The 21721-nt window shown below is 47.7% G+C and overlaps 1 protein-coding gene across 11 annotated transcripts in view; it reads left to right on the top strand.

Moving 5' to 3' along the window:
* GSE1 (Gse1 coiled-coil protein) overlaps window positions 1–21721 on the top strand; it is a 428548-nt gene that overhangs the window by 391756 nt on the left and 15071 nt on the right. For all 11 annotated transcript variants that reach the window (XM_083626201.1, XM_083626197.1, XM_083626194.1 and 8 more), the window contains 6 exons: window positions 10208–10395; window positions 11785–11982; window positions 12767–12958; window positions 13066–13376; window positions 14523–14850; window positions 20597–21189. In XM_083626201.1, the coding sequence (XP_083482327.1) occupies window positions 10208–10395; window positions 11785–11982; window positions 12767–12958; window positions 13066–13376; window positions 14523–14850; window positions 20597–21189 (1810 nt within the window). The remainder of the gene's footprint in view (window positions 1–10207; window positions 10396–11784; window positions 11983–12766; window positions 12959–13065; window positions 13377–14522; window positions 14851–20596; window positions 21190–21721) is intronic.

The following is a 21721-nucleotide window of genomic DNA, read 5'->3' as shown; positions in this document are numbered from 1 at the left end:
TGCCGCCAGGGAGCGCTCTGGGTAGAGAGAGCCAGGGCTGACTCAACAGATGATCCAGCCCATCCATCCCAGTACAGAGGTTTGATTGAAGCTTTAATACTTTTTTTTTTTTGGTCTGGTGGATGGGGAGCACAGTAACTTAGTAAAATAAGATGTGGGGGCGGGGGGGAGAGAGCAGAGAGAGAGATGAGGCACTTGGCGCTCTGAAATGCTAAAATCAAAGTGGCGGCTTGCTGCTGGCGCCCATCCATCAGAGGTTAGCGGTTTTTCAAAGATAATACGGAGTCTTTTGAAAGGCCGCGTGGAATGAAGAATTGTCTATTTTAAAGCTAATAGGGCATGTCCCGTGGTCTCCCTGGCAGAGATTGCACACTAATCACCAGCGAATGACTGATCTCCCCATTTTCTCCCTCCCCGCCATTTCATTGCCTTTTCCCCTTTCATCCTTGCAGCTGCGTATCAAGACACTGCTGGAAATGAAGTATGGTTCAGGCAGTGCTTTTGCAGCCTACTCAGAGCCCGCTGTCCACCTTTCTTGAGCAGGTGCCGCCTTTGCCAGTTATGCCACTGGGCAATCCAGTTCTAAGGATTTAAATGGCTCCCCCCCCCCTTTTCTTTTATTGCTGGCTGAGGCCAGCAGCCCTCCCGATGGAGTGTAGTTTTATCTTCAGTGGCAGCAGCTGGAAGAAGCCTGACTTGGTTTTTTTAATTTATTGAATTTGTATCCTTCCTCCCCAGGGATCCCAGGACTGTCAACAGATTCACAATTTAAAAACAAAAACAATGCTAAAAGCATTCCTCCATCCGATGATCACAGGGTTGCCCAGAACAGTATCTTTCAGCCACCAAATGCCTGGGTAAACAGGGATGTTTTCACATTTTTCCTGAAAGTTGATAAGGATGGAAACAGGCGTACTTCACTAGGGAGGGCATTCCACAATTGGGGAACCATCACTGAAAAGGCCTTGCCATGAGTAAGCACCCAGTGGCAGCACTGCAGTCAAGGGGAATCGAGGGTTCTTCAGCAGTTGTCTGACTCCTAACTCCTAACAACCAGGAAGGCCAGTGGGAGAGATGATGGGAGTAGAAATTCAGTGACATATGGAGGGCTACAAGTTCCTCACTACTGCTCTACTAGAGCCATGAAGTCTGCAAAATATAACTGAGGAAGTCCTTCATACAACCATTATCTTAGTCAGGGCAACCAGTGTAGCCAGATTATCTAGTTAAGAACATCAGTTATATAGATTTGGGCAGAATTCAAGGCATATGAGTTTGTTTTCGCATTTATATCTCACTTTTCCTCCAAGGAGGTCAAGGTGCCAGACCCAAGGTCTCCCAGTGAGCTTCATGGCTCAGTGGGGATTTGAACCCTGATCTTCCTAGGTGTTAGTCCAGCACTGTAACTACTACACTACATTGCCTCTCAGGTTGTGTTGTGCTGTATATTCAGATTCCAGCTTGCTCTACCTTTGAAGTCTCTCCACAAAGACACTGAAGTGGATTAAGCCAGTGCCAGAGTTGTGAGCAAGGCAACAACTTCCCCATTGTGCCAAATTGTGTGGCTCAACGGGACCTGTTTGGCCTTAAGAAAGGTGTAGGGGACCTCTGGCCCTCCTGATGTTGCTGACATGCAACTGCCATCATCGCTGGCTATTGGCCATGCTTGCTAGGGCTCATGGGAATTTCAGTTTGGCAACATCTGGAAGACCAAAGGCTCTCTACTTCTGCCCTAAGGATTGCCACTTTTACCTTCCTGGTAAAAGAGCCCTTGCAAGGTTCACATTTTCCTGCCCATTGTTTTCATTGGGAGACCCTACCCTACCCCTCCCGCCTTGCTGTCTTTATTCAAAGGCATGTGACTGGTGCGGTTTGCTGATGCTGCTTTCTGCAAGGGGCCTGGGTTTGTTTCCTGCCTCCTATGAAATGCTTGACTAACCTGTTTATTTTATGGCTGCTATCAAAAGGCTGGTGGATTTATATTTGCTGTGCTGTTTCAGGCTCCATAGGTGTCTGTATCCTCCCGGGGTGATTAATGGCTCTGGGGGAACAAAGCAGCCAGTAAATCCTCCAAGGCAGAAGAGAAAAGCCAGACCCTCCTTCCCTTCTGCCACTCTCCTTCCTCATCACAGCCAGGCCTGCTCTAAATGGACCTGCAGCCGCAGGCACCACACGCTGGAAATTGCTCTGCCTATGCAAAACAATCCCTTTGCAAAGCAAACAAGGTCACCCTCCTTTTCCTATGTTTGCAGCAAGCCCCCTCCACTGAACACTTTTTTCTCGACAAGATGAGGTCTAGGGGTTGTGCTCCATCTTCCAAGGTTCTTGATTTTTGCCCATGTTTGTTGGTCAGTTCCTTGCCCCCCCCCCCCCGCCCCGGTGCATCCGGATCATTGTCTCCTGGATGCGCCCTCTGGAGAAGGTCAGGGTTGGCTGGCTGGCTGGCGAAGAGGGCCGGGTGTGTGGTGCTCCAGGCGTGCGCTGCGTTCAGAGAGTGAGCAGATGTTCCTGCTCATTAAAAATTCCAATCAGCGGGCCCATCTCTTTGAATTAATTATGGCCGATGTATCTTCTGAAGAGATTATGAAAGTCTTGAGGAGCTCTCAGCTGTTTGCAGGAGTGTTTGTTGTGGTCGTATTTAGTAAATACACTTGACTGATAGAGGCAGTTCTCCCGATGGCACCTGGCGAGGAGCTGCTTAATCCTCATCTGTGGCACATGCTTCAAGGTGTCACACTCTGTGGTGATGCAAAGGCGTGTGGTCTGCCTTAGGGAGTGTAAAATGGAGCTTCCAGCTTCAGGTTCAGGGCTTGTAGAAACCCCTGTTGTGCATAAGGAGATTGAGGGGGGCAAGTGTGGCATAGCGATATGGCTAAGTGCTCCTTAGGACCCTGTAAGGCCTGTGGAGCACTACAGGGCTTTGCTTCCTTTGGATGAGAGACCGGAAGAGGCCTGCTGCCTGGCACTATTTGGTGCTACTGGGAAAGGTCTGTGGCTCAGTGCTAGAGCATCTGTTTTGCATGCAGAAAGTCCTGAGTTCAATCCCTGGTGTCTCCAGGTAGTGGTGGAAGAGACCCCTGCCTGTAACCATGCTGCCAGTCATGTTAGACAGTACTGAGCTGGATGGACTAATGATAGAACTCAATACAAGGTAGCTTCCTACTGGACATGCATCGGCTCACTCTCTTAATGGCTGCTTGTTGCTCACTGGTCCCTGTAAGCTGAGCCTTGCATTTAACAGAAGTGTCTGAATTTTGCATTTGTAGATCTTAACGTCATGCCAAAGGCTCCAGGTAGGGCTGGGAGAGAGCCCTGGTTTAAACCTAGGAGAGCTGCTGCCAGTCAGTGTAGACAGTACTGAGCTGGATGGATCCAATGGTCTGACAGTGGATAAGGCAGATTCCTATGTTCCTGTGTTGTGGGGCTTACCAGACAGAAACACCCTCCCCTGATCCTGCATCAGGTCTGTCAAAGCTACGGTGTGGGTCTTTGCAGGCCTCCAGGCTGCTCTCAGTCCAGCTCAAAAACTCCTCTTCAAACCCTGTTCAAATTCAAAGCAGAACTCCACTGTTTCCCAGCCTCCTTCCGCTAAGCTGAGAGGTAGGGCTGGGTGATATCTGGTTTTCAACATGGTGATATATCACTGATTAAACGTTGCAATATTCCGATGTATCACGATATCTGAAGTAAGGCTGGAGCTATGTAGAGGTGAACCTGGTGATGTCCTGGCAACTGCTACAACTTATGGGTCTAACTCTAAAACTGACAATAATTTTACTTAACATATTGTTACAACTGTTGTGCATAGTACTACTGTACCAATGATAACACATTCTCTCTAAAATTAAAGCTGTAGAAGTAATTAGTAGCATAGGTATCAAAGGTCCCCCCCCCAAATTAATTACATTATTAAACAAGAAAAAAGTGTCACACTTTTAGATATTCAAATATAATTCACTATTGAGTCTTAGTTGAATATATACCGTATTTTTCGCTCTATAGGACGCACTTTTTCCCCTCCAAAAATGAAGGGGAAATGTGTGTGCGTCCTATGGAGTGAATGCAGGCTTCAGGGAGCTATCCGCAAGCCTTCGGAGCGCGGTGGGAGTTCCCGCCAGGCTCCAAAGGCTTGCGGATAGCTGCCTGCAGCCTGAAGCCCGGGGAGCGCAGTGCCAACTCCCCGGGCTTCAGGCAGCTATCCGCAAGCCTTTGGGCTACAAAGGCTCGCGGATAGCAGCCTGTTCTGGGGGCTTGGGTCGGGGGAAGCTCAGGCTTCCCCCGCCCCAGCCCTGTGGCTGGGGGGAGGAAATAATTTTTTCCCCTTTCTTTCCCCCCCTAAAACCTAGGTGCGCCCTATGGTCCAGTGCGCCCTATGGAGCGAAAAATACGGTACATCGCAAAACACCAGTTACTTGATTGTTTGTTACTTTTCTTTTCTAAACCAGGCCACAGCAGAAAGAATGGATACAATTTTACAGAACAAAAATTATTAAATGTAATTTATATTTTTTGCAAGGAAAACTTGCATTTTGGCATTCTCTGGCAATAGAGATGCCCTTTGTATTTGAAGAAAATGCCAGTGTTGCTGAACACACTTTCAAATGGCACACTTGTTCCTGGGATAGCCAGAAACCTCTTTACACGCACCTTCAACATTGGGAAGGATGTTTCATGTGCCTTCCACCACATCAGAGAGCATTCATCAATGTCCACTCTTGGCATAGCCATATAGGAGAAAATGGGCATCATAAGGAGGTGGAGGAAGAGGTTCAAACAGCAGAGCAGGGTGGTTGTTGTTTTCTTTTACTCTGAAGCAACTTGCAAGCCAACAAGCATCTCAAGAATGTATTTCCCTCTTCCTTGTGATTGGGGAGGGGAGAGCTGAAGACTTGCAGAGTTAACATGGGACTGGCAGCGTCCTATGGGCTGCTTCTGCCCCAAAAGAAAGGCACACACAACAAACACTGGGTGTTTCCCCCCTTTTATTCTGAAGCAACTTGCAAGAAAAGTCTTTCCTCCATATTGTACTTGATGTGATGCCTCGTCTGCAAGCCTGGCATTCTGTCCACTATCCCGCCTTATTCTGTTCTCGTTCATCACTGACTGACTATTTAAAAGGAGTGAGAAAGAAGGGCAATAATTGGGGAAAGGGAGGGTGAGTCTGCAGATTATGACTCCTTTTGACATCCATGAACTTCTTTTGTCTTGTTTTTCTGCCTGGGCACCCATCCAGGGTGTTGCTGAGCAGAACCTGCCTCCCCACAGCTCCATCAAAACCATTAGGAGGTTTTTATCCTTTTAAAGGGGCCAGGGAGAGCTTTCAAGGGCCGCTTGGCTCTCTGCTAAGCAGAGTACACATTAAATGGACCCAATTGACTTTTGGGTTCAGCAAAAGCTCCCAGTGCCGATATTTTAATATTTCGCATTGCCAGTGTGTGGCCTGGCTTAAGGTCAGCGTACAGCCGCCTGGCCTTAAAAGGGGCAGGTTCTCAGGAGGGGAAATGGTTTGCCAAATGTGTTTCCTTCTGAATGTTAAGCACAAAGGATCCCATCCACTGAGTCCTGTCTGCTAAAGAGGCCCTTTAGGTGGCTAATACTTTATTCTGTACTGCCTGGGATGGCAACAAGGAGCAAGTGAACCCGAATTTCCTTCTTCCTGTGAACATGCCACTTGCTTTCAGCTGTTGGACATTTTCACCACTTGCTTGTCTTACAGGATCTTGTTGACCAGGAAGAGAAGCTTGAACTCCAAGTGGGATTTTGTAACAGAGAAGGAACATACAGGCATCATGGCTAGAGACAGCTGAGTCTGGATTTGGCCCTGGCATCTTCAAAGGAAGGGCCATAGCTCAGTGGTCCCAGGTTCTATCCCTGGCATCTTCAAATAGGACTCAGATAGGAGCCTGGCAGGTTTTTGTTTTTGTTTAGTATGCAGTTAGACAAAAAATGAGGAATTGGAAGAAGATAAGTGCAGTTCAAAATCCAGTAAGGGGAGGGGGAATTAGACAAGTTAGGCATGTGTTAAGCAGTTAAGCAGTTAAATGACAGGCAATATCAGACAGCATATAAATAAATTAAGGGTAGAATATGCAGTTTCTATAACTGAAACAAACTGCCCAAACCATATTAAAGCATCTTCGAGGAACACTTTCCTCCTCACCTTCATCTTCAGGCAGGTAACACTGCATGCCCTTAAGTACTGTCTCTCACTCTCACTCTCTATCTGCATCTCTGAGTTTAGTATCTGAATGAAGCTAGGTTCATAAGTGAATTGTTTTTGTTGTATAGTAGATAACAACTACTGACCCCTATGGAGAAACCACCACTGATGCGGGGTGGAAGGAAGGAGCAAAGCACACTTAATGTTTGTTTCGCTTTCCCCTTTTTTTACTGTGGAGTATCAGTCAGCGAATTTGTGTCATTGCATAATCTGTTTTTAAAAAACAGTAACCCTGGAACTCTGCCTAAAATCCTGGAGAGCCACTGTCAATCACTGTAGACAGTGCTGAGCTCGATGAACCAAGGAGCTGACTTGGTATTATAAGGCAGCTTCTTGTGTTCCCTATACTGCTCTTACCAAAGCTTTGCAGTAGAACATCTGCTTTGCGTGCATAAAATCCAAGGTTTAATGTGTGGCATCTCCAGGTAGGACTAGGGGAGACCTCAGTATTGCTTACACTGACTGACAGCAACTCTCCAGGACTTCAAGACTCTGAATGTCCTCAGTTCTGCCTCAAGATGCTGAGGATTGAACCTGGAGAGCAACGGCCCTTGCCCAGCAAACTGCTCTACTTCCCCAATCTGTGGTTAGCTGAGGTCTGGGGGGAGTTGTAGTCCAAAACATCTGCAAGGCTGAGGAACCTTCTGGTCTCCTTGGCCAATGCTTCATTTTTGTTCTCCACCCAGTCGCTGGTGATTGCCCAGGGAGCGTCTGGCCTGCCTTGAGCCTGAATTTTCTGGGAGTAGGGACCGCCATGACAGTCCCAAACCAGATGCTGTATTTCTCTCTTCCCCTCTTTTCTTTCTCCTTGGTGTTGCCAGCATAGCTGCGATAGCAAAAGGCTAGCAGCTGCCTGCACAGCTGATGCCAGGGCTGGCCACTTCAGGGAACGACTGGTCACAGACCAGCCTGCTCTGCCCTAGTGGCAGTGCCAGATCCCACATGCCCTCTGTTACTCTTTGTACACGCATCACTGTTGCCAGGCTATCCAGCATGGCATGTGCAGCAGCTGCCACCCTAGCTGATGCCAGACTCACTCCAGGAATGGCTGGCCTGGCGTAAAGTCTCTCTTTCAGGGGAGAAGACAGGGGGAGAAACTGCAGCTGATCCAAATAGAGGGCAGCCGCTCTCAGTATTGAACTTGCATCTCTGCGCATTGCAGAGTCTGGCCCTAAATAGCACCCATCAGGAGAGCCCTGCTGGCCCAGACTTGGGCCTCCGTCTCCTGCTTCCAGCAGTGATCATTCCATTGCCTCTGCATGCAGAGTGTAAAGGCCAGAGCCTTCCCTCATTGTCTGTTCCCCACTTACCGGCATATTGCCTCTAAACATGGAAACTTGACTGGGCATATCTAGTCCATGGAGCAGAAGCCATAGAGTCCCTGACATCAACATAGAGCAGACTGGAAGGTAGTCAGGATTAGTCCCATTTTTTTTTTTTTCAGATAAGGTGGAATAAAGAGAAGAGCAGTAATAGAAATGAAACGACAGTTTTGCACACATTTTGGCAACATTTCTGAATTCAAACTCCAAACATTTTGCAATGTTCACATTTTGAAATGCGACTTCAGCTACATTCAGATAGCACTTCATTCCATTTTCCTGATGTTTCATTACCTGATAATTTCCACGTTTTATGCGATCTTTCACACAATGTAATTCTAGAAAATGAGTGGAATCTAGTGGAAGTTTAGTGCTCATTTCCATGTTATTTGCTTCCGGGGTGTGGGGGTGGGGAGGTTGCAAGCCTGCTAACCTGGAAAATCAAGGGAGTTTTGTGTTGCAATTTCACATGATGAATTTTGGGATGATATTCTGGCATACAGTTCTTTTCTGTCATTTAAGATTTAGCACATACTGATCAAAAAGCCACAGTTTGGAATTCAGCAGCTCAGGCTCATATTAGAATCCAGCATAGAAATGCCAGCATTATCAAAAGGAAACTACCATATTTTACTCAAATGTAATACTCACCTTTTTCAGCCAAATTACGTTTCAAGGTTCTGAAAACTGAGGTGCACATTAGATTCACTTGCACATTAGACTCAAGTAAATACGGTAATACAGTAACTCTGCACCTGAGTATAGTTTTAGAGTGATTATTTTGAAAAACATAGATATTGTGTTATATCCAATGTTCTTCTCTGAATAGAGCCACTGAGATCAATAAACATGGCTAACTTAGCTGCATCCATTTTGGTGGGTGTACTTTGATTAGAACTTAATTGGATACAACCCTCTGCCCAGGACTTGTAGGGCAAGTAAAACTTCCAAATTCTACGCTTTCTAAAACTTATGGATCAAATGCAGTCCATAGTTGTGAAAGTTGTAGAAAACTCCCCGTTTTACAAACGAATTCAAGACCATCTCCACAGCAGATGTTACAACCGTGCTGTGGAGCACATGCAAAGCAATTTTTGGCTGCCTCCATCTGGGACTATGAAAATGAAGAGGGCCCAACCTTCCAAGCACACATCCTTGGCTTTGTTGCTGTCAAATGGGACTTGCCTCCAAATCAATGGATTTAGGAGCATAATGTTCTATTGTCAGAGACATTATGCCTCTGGGTGCCAGTCGCTGGGAGTCGCAAGTGGGCAGAGTGCTGTTGCACTCATGTGCAGCTTGTGGGCTTACCAGAGACATCTGGTTGGCCACTGTGAGAACACTATGCTGGACAAGATGAGCCATTGGCCTGATCCAGCAGAGCTCTTCTGCTGTTCTTATGTTGTGGTTGATAATAATGGGTACACTGTCATTTCATGGTGTAAGTCCATTTTTACGCATGGAACTCCTTGCTTCTATGCTTCTCTAACCCGAATCTAAAGCCTGCATTGTCAACAATACTCCATTACATGGAAAAGGCCTCCCCTCCCTGCTCCCATCTGTTATGATAAATAGCGAGAGAGAGGTTCATAGGAAGCTGCTTCACACCTAGTCAAGACCACTGATCCATCTAGCTCAGTATTGCTCCCACTGATTTGCAGAGGCTCTCCAAGGTTCTGGACTGAGGGACATCCTGGAGATGACAAAGACTCACTCACCACTCTACCACTGAGCTAAAGCCTTTTCCGTAATCACTTCTTAGTTCAAATTTGTACCATATTCTGTGTTACAGTGTGTTAACAATTGACATCCATCCCATTCATAAGAATATAGGAAGCTGCCTTCTGATGAGTTAAGCCATTGTTCTAACTAAGTCAGTATTGTCTACCAGCAGTGGCTCTTCAGGGTTTCCAGGCAGGCGTCTTTTCTAACAATAACTGGAGATGCTGGGGATTGGATTGAAGACCTTCTGCATACAAATCAGATTCTATACAAATGAACTACAGTCCTGCCCACCCCAGGGCATACAAAGACATGCAAACACACTTGACAGCACAATCCTATGCATGCTTCATGAAAGTTGAGTCCCATTGTATTCAACTAACCATTAATATTTGCACTTTCCAATTGTTTTTAATCAGAGTTGAGATCCCACCTGGACCACAGTCTGCTTGTGTGATCTCAGACCAGCTGCTGTTTCTCAGCATTGGTCCTCAGTCCGTCAAATTGGAATGATGGCAGGGATGGGATGAGGATCAGCCTCATAAAGTGCTTTGCAGATAAAATAAGACGTCTGTGCATTTTGGGTTTGCAGCAGCACTTCTGTCAATCACACCAGGACTCCTGTCCGCCACATGTGCCTTGCAGGAACACGGCTGCTCCTCACATGAGACCTGCAAACAGAAGTGCAGTCTTCATTAATTAATGGGAATCTGATGAGTGGGGGATTTGTCACCATCCAGGCATTGCTGGACCTATGATCCCTGACTACCGGCTGCATTGACTGGAGTCCAAAAACATCTAAAGATGTTCCACAGAACCTCCCCAGATGTTTCTTTGGTGGTGCTGACCTTTGGGTCTGTGCTGTTTGCATCCCATCCATTCCCCCTACCCAGGATGGACTACAGGTGTGTAATTGATCATATTTTCCTTTTTCTCCACATAGCAAGAAGCCGGGTCACGAAGCAGCGGTGGAAACAGCAGCAGCAACAGGGACCGCCTGATGACTGAGGCCCCGTTACCCCAGGAGAAAGCCAGTGGCCCAACAGTCCCTTCTCACTTGCTGGGCACGCCTTATTCCTTTGGGATCCCTCCGAACTCCATCGTCCAGGACTCTCGTTTCCCACCTCTCAAGTAAGTGGCTGCTGGCTAGGGCTGATGGGAATAGTAGTCCAAAACCTCTGGAGGGCACCAGGTTGGCCAAGGCTGCACTAGAAGGACAGACCCTTCTTCTCCAAAGTGACAGTGTCTTGGGAACCAGCCTCTGCCTTGCTTCCAGGCTTGGGTTGCCTCTGCACTTCCTGACTGCAGTATTTGCAAAAGTCCTTTTTCAGGAACAACAGCTATCATGAGCCCATGAAGATGTCTTGGTAGTGCTGGTCAGGGGAGAAAAGGGTCAGGAGTGCAAAATTAGATCCTGGGGAGGGACCAAGCAATCATGGGAGATGCTGGGGAGCGTCTGAGCGGGTTGTCAGGGGAGAGTCCCCTCTCAGTGACATCAGATGCCCCAACCACCGTGGTACAGCTGCTTGACTCGGGCACCACCTCCTGTCAGTGAAGCACTCCCCACCCAGGGTGTGCCAGCTCCACCTCTCTTGCCAAGGATCTGTTAATGGCTGCAGCGATGTGAACAGACCCAGTCTGCTCAGCCTTGTGGGCCAGGGAGGCAACTGTGTGAATGACTGTGCCTGTCCTGCTCCTCAAAAGGGGAGTTCAGCCATGTGTTCTAGAGTTCTGCTATGACTTCTGAACTGTATAGCTTGTAACCTGATCTATGTTGGGGCTCTGTAGTGAGTTCTGGATTAAAGCCTTTAACAATAATTGAGCTGAGAGTCCAGGACACTAGCATAGCATTGTGTGTACATGTAAGTCTCTGATAGCTGGTTAGAGCATGGTGCTGATAACACCAAGGTTGCAGGCTCGATCCCCATATGGGACAGCTGCATATTCCTGCATTGCAGGGGGTTGGATTAGATACTCAGGGTCCCTCCCAACTCAATGATTCTATGTAATGGTGGGGGGGGGGAGAGTCCTGCTTGAGACGGATAGCCACGCTACTTGTCCCTCCCATTTCCAAAAATGGAATCTGGCCAGAAACAACCTGCAAAGGAATATGATTCACAAAGTGAGGAAGTGCTATGTGTGTCAGGTATGTACATGATTGGATGTGTGTGTCCCACCTCCACCCCGAAACAACTGCTTTAAAATGAGAATGCAGCAGCTTTGACTGCTCAGCCTCCTAAACTGATCTTGTTCTGAAGGCAAAATGGAGAGCACTCTAGTGAACACGTGAGCACTTTAATGCTAAGCAGGGAGCTTGAAAAGTGTGGTGCCTGCCAGTGTGGCTCCTTTTCCCATATGGAGTCCACTGTTTCCCTCCTCTTTTGCCTCCGTCAGTGGGGGCCAGGCACTGATGTGTGGCTGGGGAGACTAGATGCCCTGACCAAAGGTCTCCAGGCCCCAATGGAAGCACAGGCTCAGGAGAGACAACGTCCTCCACTTCTTTCCCTCTCTACTCTGCAGCCTCCCACGGCCTGTCCACCATGTGGTGCCTCCCAGCGCAGTCACAGAAGACTACCTGCGGAGCTTCCGGCCCTACCATACAGCTGAAGAGCTTCGCATGTCCTCCCTGCCTCCCATTACTCTGGATCCAGCCACAGCTGCTGCTTACTACCACCCCAGTTACCTGGCTCACCATCCTTTTCCTCACCCAGCCTTCAGGTAAGGGCCAAAGATGACGCAAGCAAAGGGCTTTGCCGGCCCCACTCTTCGCCTCGTGGGCAAGGCAGGATTTGATTGAGCAGTTTGGGCAGTTACCCAGGCGTGTTCTTTGGAGCCAACCGCTAATAGGTCTTAACAGGTCTTGCCCACAATGGAGGGCTCTCTGAGGACTTGAGCACAGCTGTAATAAAGCACAACAGGCCATCACTTAAAGCAGCAGCAGGAGTCCAGATGCTGGGCCACTAATTTGTTCTTTGAATGGGGTCCTGTTGAGTGGTTTCTGCCTCCGCCCAGCTTCTGTTATGCCCTGGTCAGCAAGACACGCTGTGCCCATGGAGAACTGAGATCAAGCAATGGGCTTGGAACACAAATGCCTTTTGAGAGAGCGGGCGGGGAACCTGAGAAGCTGTCTCCAGCTTTTCTTCGGTGGCTTGCACGTTTGCCATGTTTTTTGAGGCTGCAGATTCAAAAGTGCAGCAGTTGTGTGGGAATGTGTATGGATACAGTCTGCGTAAGGGCCTTACCTGCTCCTGGAGAGGCCACTCTTCAGATGCCTCCATCTCTTGAAGTTAGGGGGTTGATGGCTAAAGACTTGGTCTGCTATGTGGGGATGCCCCAACTCTAAGATGCGCTTGCAAGACCCTTGTGCTTGATAGCCTCCTTTTATAAGTTTGGGGCAAAACGTGAAACTGGTTTTATTTTACTAGAGTCACCAAATGCATCTCTCTTGTAAACGCAAAGAAAGCTACGAGACTTTTTAGGCTAACCGCACCTCTCTTTTCAGGATGGATGATTCGTACTGCCTCTCAGCTCTACGCTCACCTTTCTATCCAATTCCAACTCCTGGTTCACTCCCACCGCTTCATCCATCAGCCATGCACCTCCACCTGTCTGGAGTGAGGTACCCCACCGAGTTGTCTCATTCGTCTCTCTCTGCCCTTCAGTCCGAACGCATATCCAGCCTGACTGCAGAGAGGTATGGAACCATTCTGTGGCTGTTAGAAGATCTCAGCTCCTTTGGGGACAAAATGAAGGGTCCACCCATTAGCCCTTCCTCCTATGCCTTTCTCTTGTTTTTTGCAGGCTGCAGATGGATGAGGAGCTGCGGCAGCGGGAGCGAGAGAAGGAGCGAGAACGGGAAGCTGATCGCGAGCGCGAGAGGGAACGGGAGCGAGAACGGGAGCGGGAGAAGGAGCTGGAACGGGAGCGGGAAAAAGAGAGGGAACGGGAACGGGAGCTGGAGAGGCAGCGAGAAAGAGCCCGGGAGAAAGAGCAGAGCATTGTCAAAGCCATGGAAGGCCCCTTCTTACCAGTGTCAGAGTTGCACGGACTGAGGAGTCACCCACCAGAAGAGCGTGTCAAACCATCTGAGCAGCTAACGCCAAACCGAGCAGGTGACCCTGAAATAGCCACTGAAGCAGCTTTTGTTTGGGAATTTGCTGGGGGTGGGCAGGGGAAGCAGCCCATTTGCCATGGGCATTACATAGCCAGCAAACACCTGAGACTCAGTCCCTGGGCATGGGGCTTGAAGCAAACATCACCTGATTTGATTATCTGTGGGCTTTGGATCTCACTGAGGTGCTGTTTCAGGTGGTTTTGTGATGGCCGCTGTAACAGCACTCATGGGATACACAGTCTGCAGTAAGTTTCCCCGCAGGATCTATCTAATGTCCTGTCGTTTTCATTGCATACACTACTTTATTAATTGTTGCACAGCTCTAGTAGCTTTGTTTGTGCTGAACAGGTTTGCCGTTCAGGTGCAGAATCTGATTTGTGCTGCAGAATTTGACTATAAGAGAATGGAGGCAGGGTTTAAGTCCTTCCTCACCCCTAAGATCTGTGCAGAAACCTGTAATTTGTTGCTGTTTTCTGGTAAAGCATTTCAGATGAGCTGACGGGTTTCCTGTAGTTATTCTGTCTTGTGCAGAACTCTGGCCGTCATCCATAGCTGTATATGTGAGCTATTGGCCAACGAATGACTACGGCCTTCTCTCCTCCACTGCTGCAGAACATTGCATTAAGTGAACTGTAGCAGCATAAATGTATTCAGGTTACCTGAGCCAAAAATTGGAACAAAGAATGTAGCTTTTTTGTCTGCATAGCCTTGTTCAACACTGGATGAACATCTTCAGGGGTCCTAGGCAAATTCTTTTGGCCAAGGGAGACCCTTCCTATAGCGCGCATATATATATATATATATATATATATATATATATATATATATATATATATCAACCTCCATTAACATAGGCCTGGGCCATGTCTACAACTGTGAATTCACCTGGATCTGCTGGATGTAGCTCACGTGTCCTGCCTCTTTCTGTACTGTGGGCCCTGGCATGATACAGTGGCCTGTTGGGACACTGAGGTGCTGCTGACCTGCCACACTGTTCTTCCCTGACTAAGATCATTTGTCCCACCACATTTGTGGGCCACCATAGGCACAAATGCTACATACCCCAAGTATCCTGCTGCCACCTCAGACAGCATTCCGAGGCTAAGGGGACCCTATTTGCATCCTGACTTTTTTCCCCTTACAGAGAAGCCCAAGGACTCTTCTGCTATCCAGACCCCCAAGCCAGTCCAGCATCCTTTGCACTCGTCGTCTGCCTCGCACCACCCCGTGCCCAGCCTCATTTCCAACCACAGCATCTTCCCCCTGCCCGGCAGCAGCACAGCCACAGCGCTCCTCATCCAGCGCACCAATGAGGAAGAGAAGTGGCTGGCGCGGCAGCGGCGGCTACGGCAGGAGAAAGAAGACCGCCAGTCCCAAGTGTCGGAGTTCCGGCAGCAAGTTCTGGAGCAACATTTGGATATTGGGCGCCCGCCCGGCCAGATGGAGGCCGAGCATCGGCCAGAGAACCCCAGGTAAGGCTTTGCTTCTTGAGTGGCCTCTCTGCTAGTGGAGGCCTCTTGGATCCTACTGGCTGGCTACTCTCTGTTCGCATCTGGCTTGCGGGGCAGAGGAGATCTGAAAGCACCCAAATCTTTCTCAGGAGCGGCAGCCCACCTGGAAGGGGTTGGTGTCTCAGAAGGGTAAGCAAAGATCCAGAGCCTTCATCTGGCTCCACTATGTTTGGATTTCAACAGGCAGGAGCTAATGCCATCTGACAGCTGCTTGGAAGCTTTTGCAGAATGAGCCTGGTGGCCTCCATCCAACCGACTGTGACCAGGTGTCACTAAGGCAGTTGTCACTAATTGCTGCCATCGCTGGCAGATGGAGGGAGCAGGGAGCTGAGTCTTGGAGGCCTCTAGATCTGAATGGGCTGCAGCGTCGCTGGCACTGCTGCTTCTTGGCCCTCCCAATGTACGACCCAGGAGGGGGGTGGGAGAGTCCAAGGTTGGCTTTGAGAGCCTCATTCGCCTGCTTGGCCAAGAGCAAAATGATTGCTCTTGAACAAGGCAGGAGTCCCTCCGGCCACACGGCTGGTGCATGTTTTTGACTGTGGACCAGGAGCCCACACTCCAGCCAAGGCAACAACTTGCTTCCTGCCAGATCAGCTTCAGAGTCCCTCCGTCTCAGTCCTGGGCATGGTGTGATGAGTAGCAAATTCCAAGTGGGAATTGGGGAGCAAAAGCACAGCTGTGTGAAGAGAGAAAGTGTCTCTGTCGCTACTGCTGCCGGCTCCCTCTTGCCTCTGGGTGGATTGATATCTCCCTTCTCGCTCTATTGCCAAGCGCTTACTTAAGCATCACTGACTCGACTCATCCCTTTGGCTCTGCTGCTGGATCCCATTGTTGGTTTCGGGTATCAAGGGGATTAGAGGAGCTAATCAGGTATAAGAAGGAGTGGATTGCTGGTCTGCACTTCAGTGTCAAATTCTCATTTCATCATCCTCTTCTGCAATGGTTCAGCAGAGCTACACACAGAGCAAGGTCACCTCTAATGCGTACAGTGAGAAGGGCCTTGGGCTGTTTGCTTCAAAAGCCACAATCCAGGGGCTGCTAATCCGCTGCGCCTGGATAATGGCAATGGGTGCCATGGAAGCTACAGCCATAGGCAAGTTGTTACAGGGCCATTGTTGATCAACAGAAAGAGACGTTGTCTCATTCTTTCTGGTTAACTAGAGAGAGTCTGCACCACTCCCAATTTGATATTTTTAAGGATGTGTTTTTAGGACGGGTTTTTAAGAGTAAGAATCTATTGGCTTTTGTTTTTTATAAATTGTTTTTCTTAAAAAAAAACTTGTTGCTCTGGTGAATTATATTGTGCTTGTATATTATGTGCCACTTTGAGTGCTACTTTGACAGCAGAAATGCCATATGGGAGGGGATTTTATCCAATGCTAATCCTACTCAAAGTAGACTCATTGTCATTAATGGGAAGACTAATTTAGACCCATTAATTTCAGTGGGTCTATTCTGAGTAAAACTTGCAGTAGTTTGATACAACCCTGTGTGTGCATACAGAAAAACACATTTATTTAAAAGCACTTACATAGTAATTCCTGTTTCAAAAATATCCAAGCAGTGTATAATCTAACAAAACGCTGAAATGTTAAAACAAAAGCACAAACTAAAACCAGTAAAATAGCAATATAAAAAGACATAAAAGCATACAAAAGCAAAACAGAAATTCAGAAAATTCAAACACTTAAAACAACCTTTTGGGTCAGATAAAGCCTGGGCAAAAAGGTAAGTCTTCAGGAGACATCTGCAGCAACAGACTGCTGCTGCTTCACATATGGCAAAGGAAAGAGTATCATCCATGCACGCACACAAACACACACATACACACACACATCCAGGAGCTTAGTTGTGGATAGTAACACCAGCATCCTTCTCCAGATTCCCCAACCTAAAATTGTGTCCTTTGCAAACACTGATGCCCAAGACTTCTCTGGCTCCTCAGCAGTCAGATTACAGATTGAGGCAGCACTCTGAACTTGATGCTCCGCTGCATGGGGCCCTGGTGCTCTGGAGTGGAAAACTGTTAAATGCACAGCTTCAGCACATGTAATATTTATCCTTCTAACAGTTTTAGCCCTTTTACTAGTTATTTAAGAAGGATTTCATGGTGTCATTCCCTTTCTGCCACTAGAGCGTAAGGCTTTTTTGTGGCATCTTTGCACATTCTGAACTTCAGAGCTTGTGTGAATGTGTAAGTAACTAAGAGCAGAGTTATTGGTCTGGGTAGTGACAGAAGGACACACGTAGTACCCCCGTCATAATCATCATCAGTTTATTTGCATTTCTGTTTTCCATAGTAAACTATGTTCAAAGCAATGTGATCCCAATAAAACAATGCATAAAATACATGCAGGTCCTAGTTTACAAACACAATGCATTCCTTGGAAATTATTTGTTAGACGGGTGTTTGCGTAACCTGTCAACAATTTCCGTTCACATAACAAGTTGATTCTTTCCATTGATTCGTATGGGGGAAATTCTAATGCGTCCTCAGTCACAGGATTTGTCATGCACACCTGTATAGTGAGGTTTGGGTACTAATTCCTTGTGTTCAGATAAGTGAACATAGCGAGTGTTTGTAAAGTGGGACTTGTGTGTAATGCTTCAAGATAATTCACTAGCTATTTATAGGATATATCAGCAAAAGTTAAAAAGTAATAGAAACAACATATCAGTAGGCTGGAATAAACCTTATTAATATACAGCAATATTACAGCTGTAATATTACAACAATATTAAGTGATAATAATGATTCAAACTAATATTTCATATTAAAGCATAACAATAGGAAAGTAAAATCTCAAAGCAGCAAAACTAGTATATCTTTTCCAGAGTCAATGTTCTTCCCAGCAAGAGCCCTTGAACAAGATCCCTGCCCTCCAGGCTAGGCAAGGCCACCATAGAGAAGCTGGGAGCTGGGTCTTGACAGAATTTGTATACATATCACCCCATCCTCAGCAACTGGGTAGGGAAGGGGAAGAAGTTGCAAGGAGGTTCGTGCACTGAGCTGGGGCTGGACTAGATGGACTGCAGGGTGACTTCCAGCTCTCAAATCCTTTTATCCTTCGAGTAGCATGATAGCTGTATCAAACTTGAATGTTCAGAAGTTAGCAGCAGTTGCCAGGGAACAACCACAAGAGAAGGTTGTTGCCACTGTGTCCAGCTTGTGGGCTTCCCGGAGGCATCTGGTTGGTCACTGTGGGAAGCAGGATGTTGGACCAGATAGACTTTTGATCTAATCCAACACATCTGTCCTTGTGTTAGCAGGTGACAGCGAAAAGGGCCCGGGGCCATTATGCTTAATGATCACTGGGTATCTGAGCATTTCAGAGTCAAGGTTCACTTTCCAATGTTTCAACCACATTCCCCAGTGCAACTGCAATCGTAACGGATGCTTGCTAGCTGTGGGGATGGCAATGAATTGTTCATCTTTTCCAGCAACAGAATGTTGGGTTTGGATACTGGGATAAATATAATCACAACAAAATCAGTAGATTATGCTTAAAAACACACATTTTATTGCCATTATGTGACCCACATTGTCTCACTGTTTGTAGCAGACGTCCTAAAGTTTGCAACCCCCAACTTTTGAGTCTCAAGTACACGGCAGCTGAGTTTTTGGATACCCAGCTGACCTATTCAGGAGAAAATTGGCTCAGTTAACCAAAAAGGTTTTAGGATGCATCAGACCAATCAAATGTCATCGGCTGAGAAACGTCTCTCCACAAATCAAACCCAGGGGGAAAGTAAGGGTATGCATGTATGAAGCGAGATGAGCACTGCACCCCATAGTCCATAGACTGGGCTTAACTGTCCAGGGATCATTTACCTTTACCTTTTACCTGCATGTGACAGGAGGCACTGATTTTAACTTCTATGGTACGCCCCCCCAAGCCCTACAGGATCTGGCAGTGCTGACAATATTCCCATTAACCAAAAGTCGTGTAACTTTAATCCATGCACTTCTTTGTAGATCTAATACATTTTGGGGGAACCGTATCCTCTCCCTTCTTAATTGAGCACATATTTACAGATGGAATTTCCAAATCCTACTCAGCAATACAGGCAACTGTTAACAGTGGCTGGTGCCCACTGGGACTAGCAAGGCAGAGAGACCAGAGCCAGTGATGGGCAGAGCCAACTAACTCTAGTTTTGTCCCTATCGTCTTCCTTCCTGATGAGTTCTACAAGGAGCATCACTGAAACTAAGGAGGAGGAAGCTGACAGGCAGGCCAGGGCTGGTTGGGGGCAGAGGTTGGTGGAGCACTGCCCTGCTCAGCCTAACGGAACAGCCTCCACTGCTGAGTAAGTGGCCTTGACGAAGTCATTGCCCATTGATGAAGTCTTGGATTCTCAGTGAGGGTGGCAGATCAGTTAGAATAACAAAGAATAATGAGAAATGAGCGCAGATGCATTGACAAGATGTTTGTGTACGTGTGCATTTTTGTGTTTCCTCTTACCTAGTTTCTGCTGCAGCTAGTCCAGAAACCACTAGGTGTCACCCCAGTCCCAGCCTCCCACAGATACAGATGTGTATGCACGTACATATTTCCAGCCAAACTGCCCTCCAGTGATAGCTTTATATAAGAAATCTGATGCTCCAGGTTGGCCCTTCTGCTTTTGCAGCTCACTGCACAGGCCTTGTTCAGTTATAACAGAGGGTGGACTGTTATGTGGAAAATGGGCTGTGTAATATCTCAGAATGACATACTGCAAGCAGGCACAAGACAACTCTTCCTGTCAGTCTGTCAGTCACTTTATTTACAAACTACTCTCCTGCACACATTATACTCAGCAGTTCATAACAAAGCACTGACAAAACTACAAACACAAAAATAAATGCAAATTAACTGCCATAGGAATTAGCAGTAGATTCAGTGTCCATCACTCACATTAGAGAGGGTTCCATGAAGAACAGCTGTCATTTTTCTGACCACAGATCCTTCTGCTGCATACCAAGATGACACTTGGGCCACATCCGCCCCATGCATCTAAAGCCCTCTTAGAGCACAATCACAGCTTCTCCCAAAGAATCCTGGGAACTGTAGTTTACTAAGGGTGCTGAGAGTTGTTAAAGTAAAGGTAAAGGGACCCCTGACCATTAGGTCCAGTTGTGACCGACTCTGGAGTTGCGCGCTCATCTCGCTCTATAGGCCAAGGGAACCGGCGTTTGTCCGCAGACAGTTTCCGGGTCATGTGGCCAGCATGACTAAACCGCTTCTGGCAAACCAGAGCAGCACACGGAAACACCGTTTACCTTCCCGCCAGAGCAGTACCTATTTATCTACTTGCATTTTGACGTGCTTTCGAACTGCTAGGTTGGCAGGAGCAGGGACCGAACAACGGGAGCTCACCCCGTCGCAGGGATTTGAACCGCTGACCTTCTGATCGGCAAGTCCTAGGCTCTGTGGTTTAACCCACAGCGCCACCCGCGTCCCTATTGTGAGACTGGTTTAACAATCAATACCAGGGAGTTCTGGGGATTGTAGCTCTGTGAGAGGAAGAGGGAATCTCCTAACAACTTTCCCCATCAATGAACTGCAGCTCCCAGGATTCCTTGGGGCAGAGTCATGACTGCTAAAGTGGCAAAGTAATGCTCTAAATGTACGGTGCAGATGTGGCCTTAGTCACAGTGAAAAGCACTTATTTGTAGAACTTACCTTGTATGCTTTGCTAATTAATTGTACCTCTATTATTTTTGCAGATCGGGACCAAACCGCCCTGAACCAAGTAGTCGAGACCAACCGCAGCATTTTGGAGGCCCCCCTCCGCTTATCTCTCCTAAGCCTCAGCACCATCCTGTCCCCACTTCCCTCTGGAACCCTGTCTCCTTGATGGACACTTCTGAGGCACGAAGGATACAGGAAAGCCACCCTCTCCCAAGCCACAGCACCCAGTATGAGTCCAGTCGGCAAGCCATCCCCCTTGTGAAGGTTGAGCGGGTGTACTGTCCAGAGAAACTCGAGGAAGGGGCTAGGAAAAGAGAAGCCTTGGAGAAGTTCCAGCCTCCTCGGGACCCTGGCGGGGCAGAGCATAGTGGCTTTTCCCATGGGCCCTTCTTAGCAGAACTGGAAAAGTCCACACAGACCATATTGAACCAGCAGAGGGCCTCCCTCTCACAGGGTGGGCAGTTGGTTGACATGAGCTTGAACGCCAAGCCAGGCTCACCCTATCGGCATCCATTACCTAGAAGCCATGACCCCATGTATGTTTACGACGAGTTCTTGCAACAGCACCGGAAGCTGGTCAGCAAGCTGGACCTGGAGGAGAAAAGGCGGAGAGAAGCCCAGGAGAAAGGTCAGTGCACAGACCCTTTGTGGAAGGGCCTACAATACATCCAGCACTCCGGAATGCCTCCCCTCCAGGTCTTGTTCCTGGAAAAGGGAAGGCTGCACAGGGTTTTTTAATGACTTCAGTTTTGGAAGTAGAAGTCTCAGTCATCCTCAGGAAAATAGGAAACACAGGAAGCTGCCTTATATTGAGTTGGACCCTTGGTCCATCTAGTCCAGTGTTATATATGTACTAACTGGCAGCAGTTCTGCAGGTTTTCAGGCAGGGACTCATTCCAGCTTTACCTGGAGCTGGTGCCAGGGATTGAATTGGGGACCTTCTGCATACAAGATAGTTGCTGTACCACTCAGCTAAGGGCCATCTTCTGCAGCTTTCTTACAGAGAGCACTAAATATATTACGTAACTGCAGAAAAGCAAAGGGAGGTGCTTAGAACGGTCAAGAGGCCACACAGCCCTCGTGGGCTCTCAGGTGAAGGAAGTCTCGGCCAAAGAGTCCCGACAACAGAGCTGTATGGTTTGGTTAGTACCAAGGAACTT

This window comes from Podarcis filfolensis, assembly GCF_964270895.1.
Source record: "Podarcis filfolensis genome assembly, chromosome: 8".
Lineage (NCBI taxonomy): Eukaryota > Metazoa > Chordata > Lepidosauria > Squamata > Lacertidae > Podarcis > Podarcis filfolensis.
The sequence above is the reverse complement of the archived record's forward strand: the minus strand, read 5'-3'. Positions and strand labels throughout refer to the sequence as shown.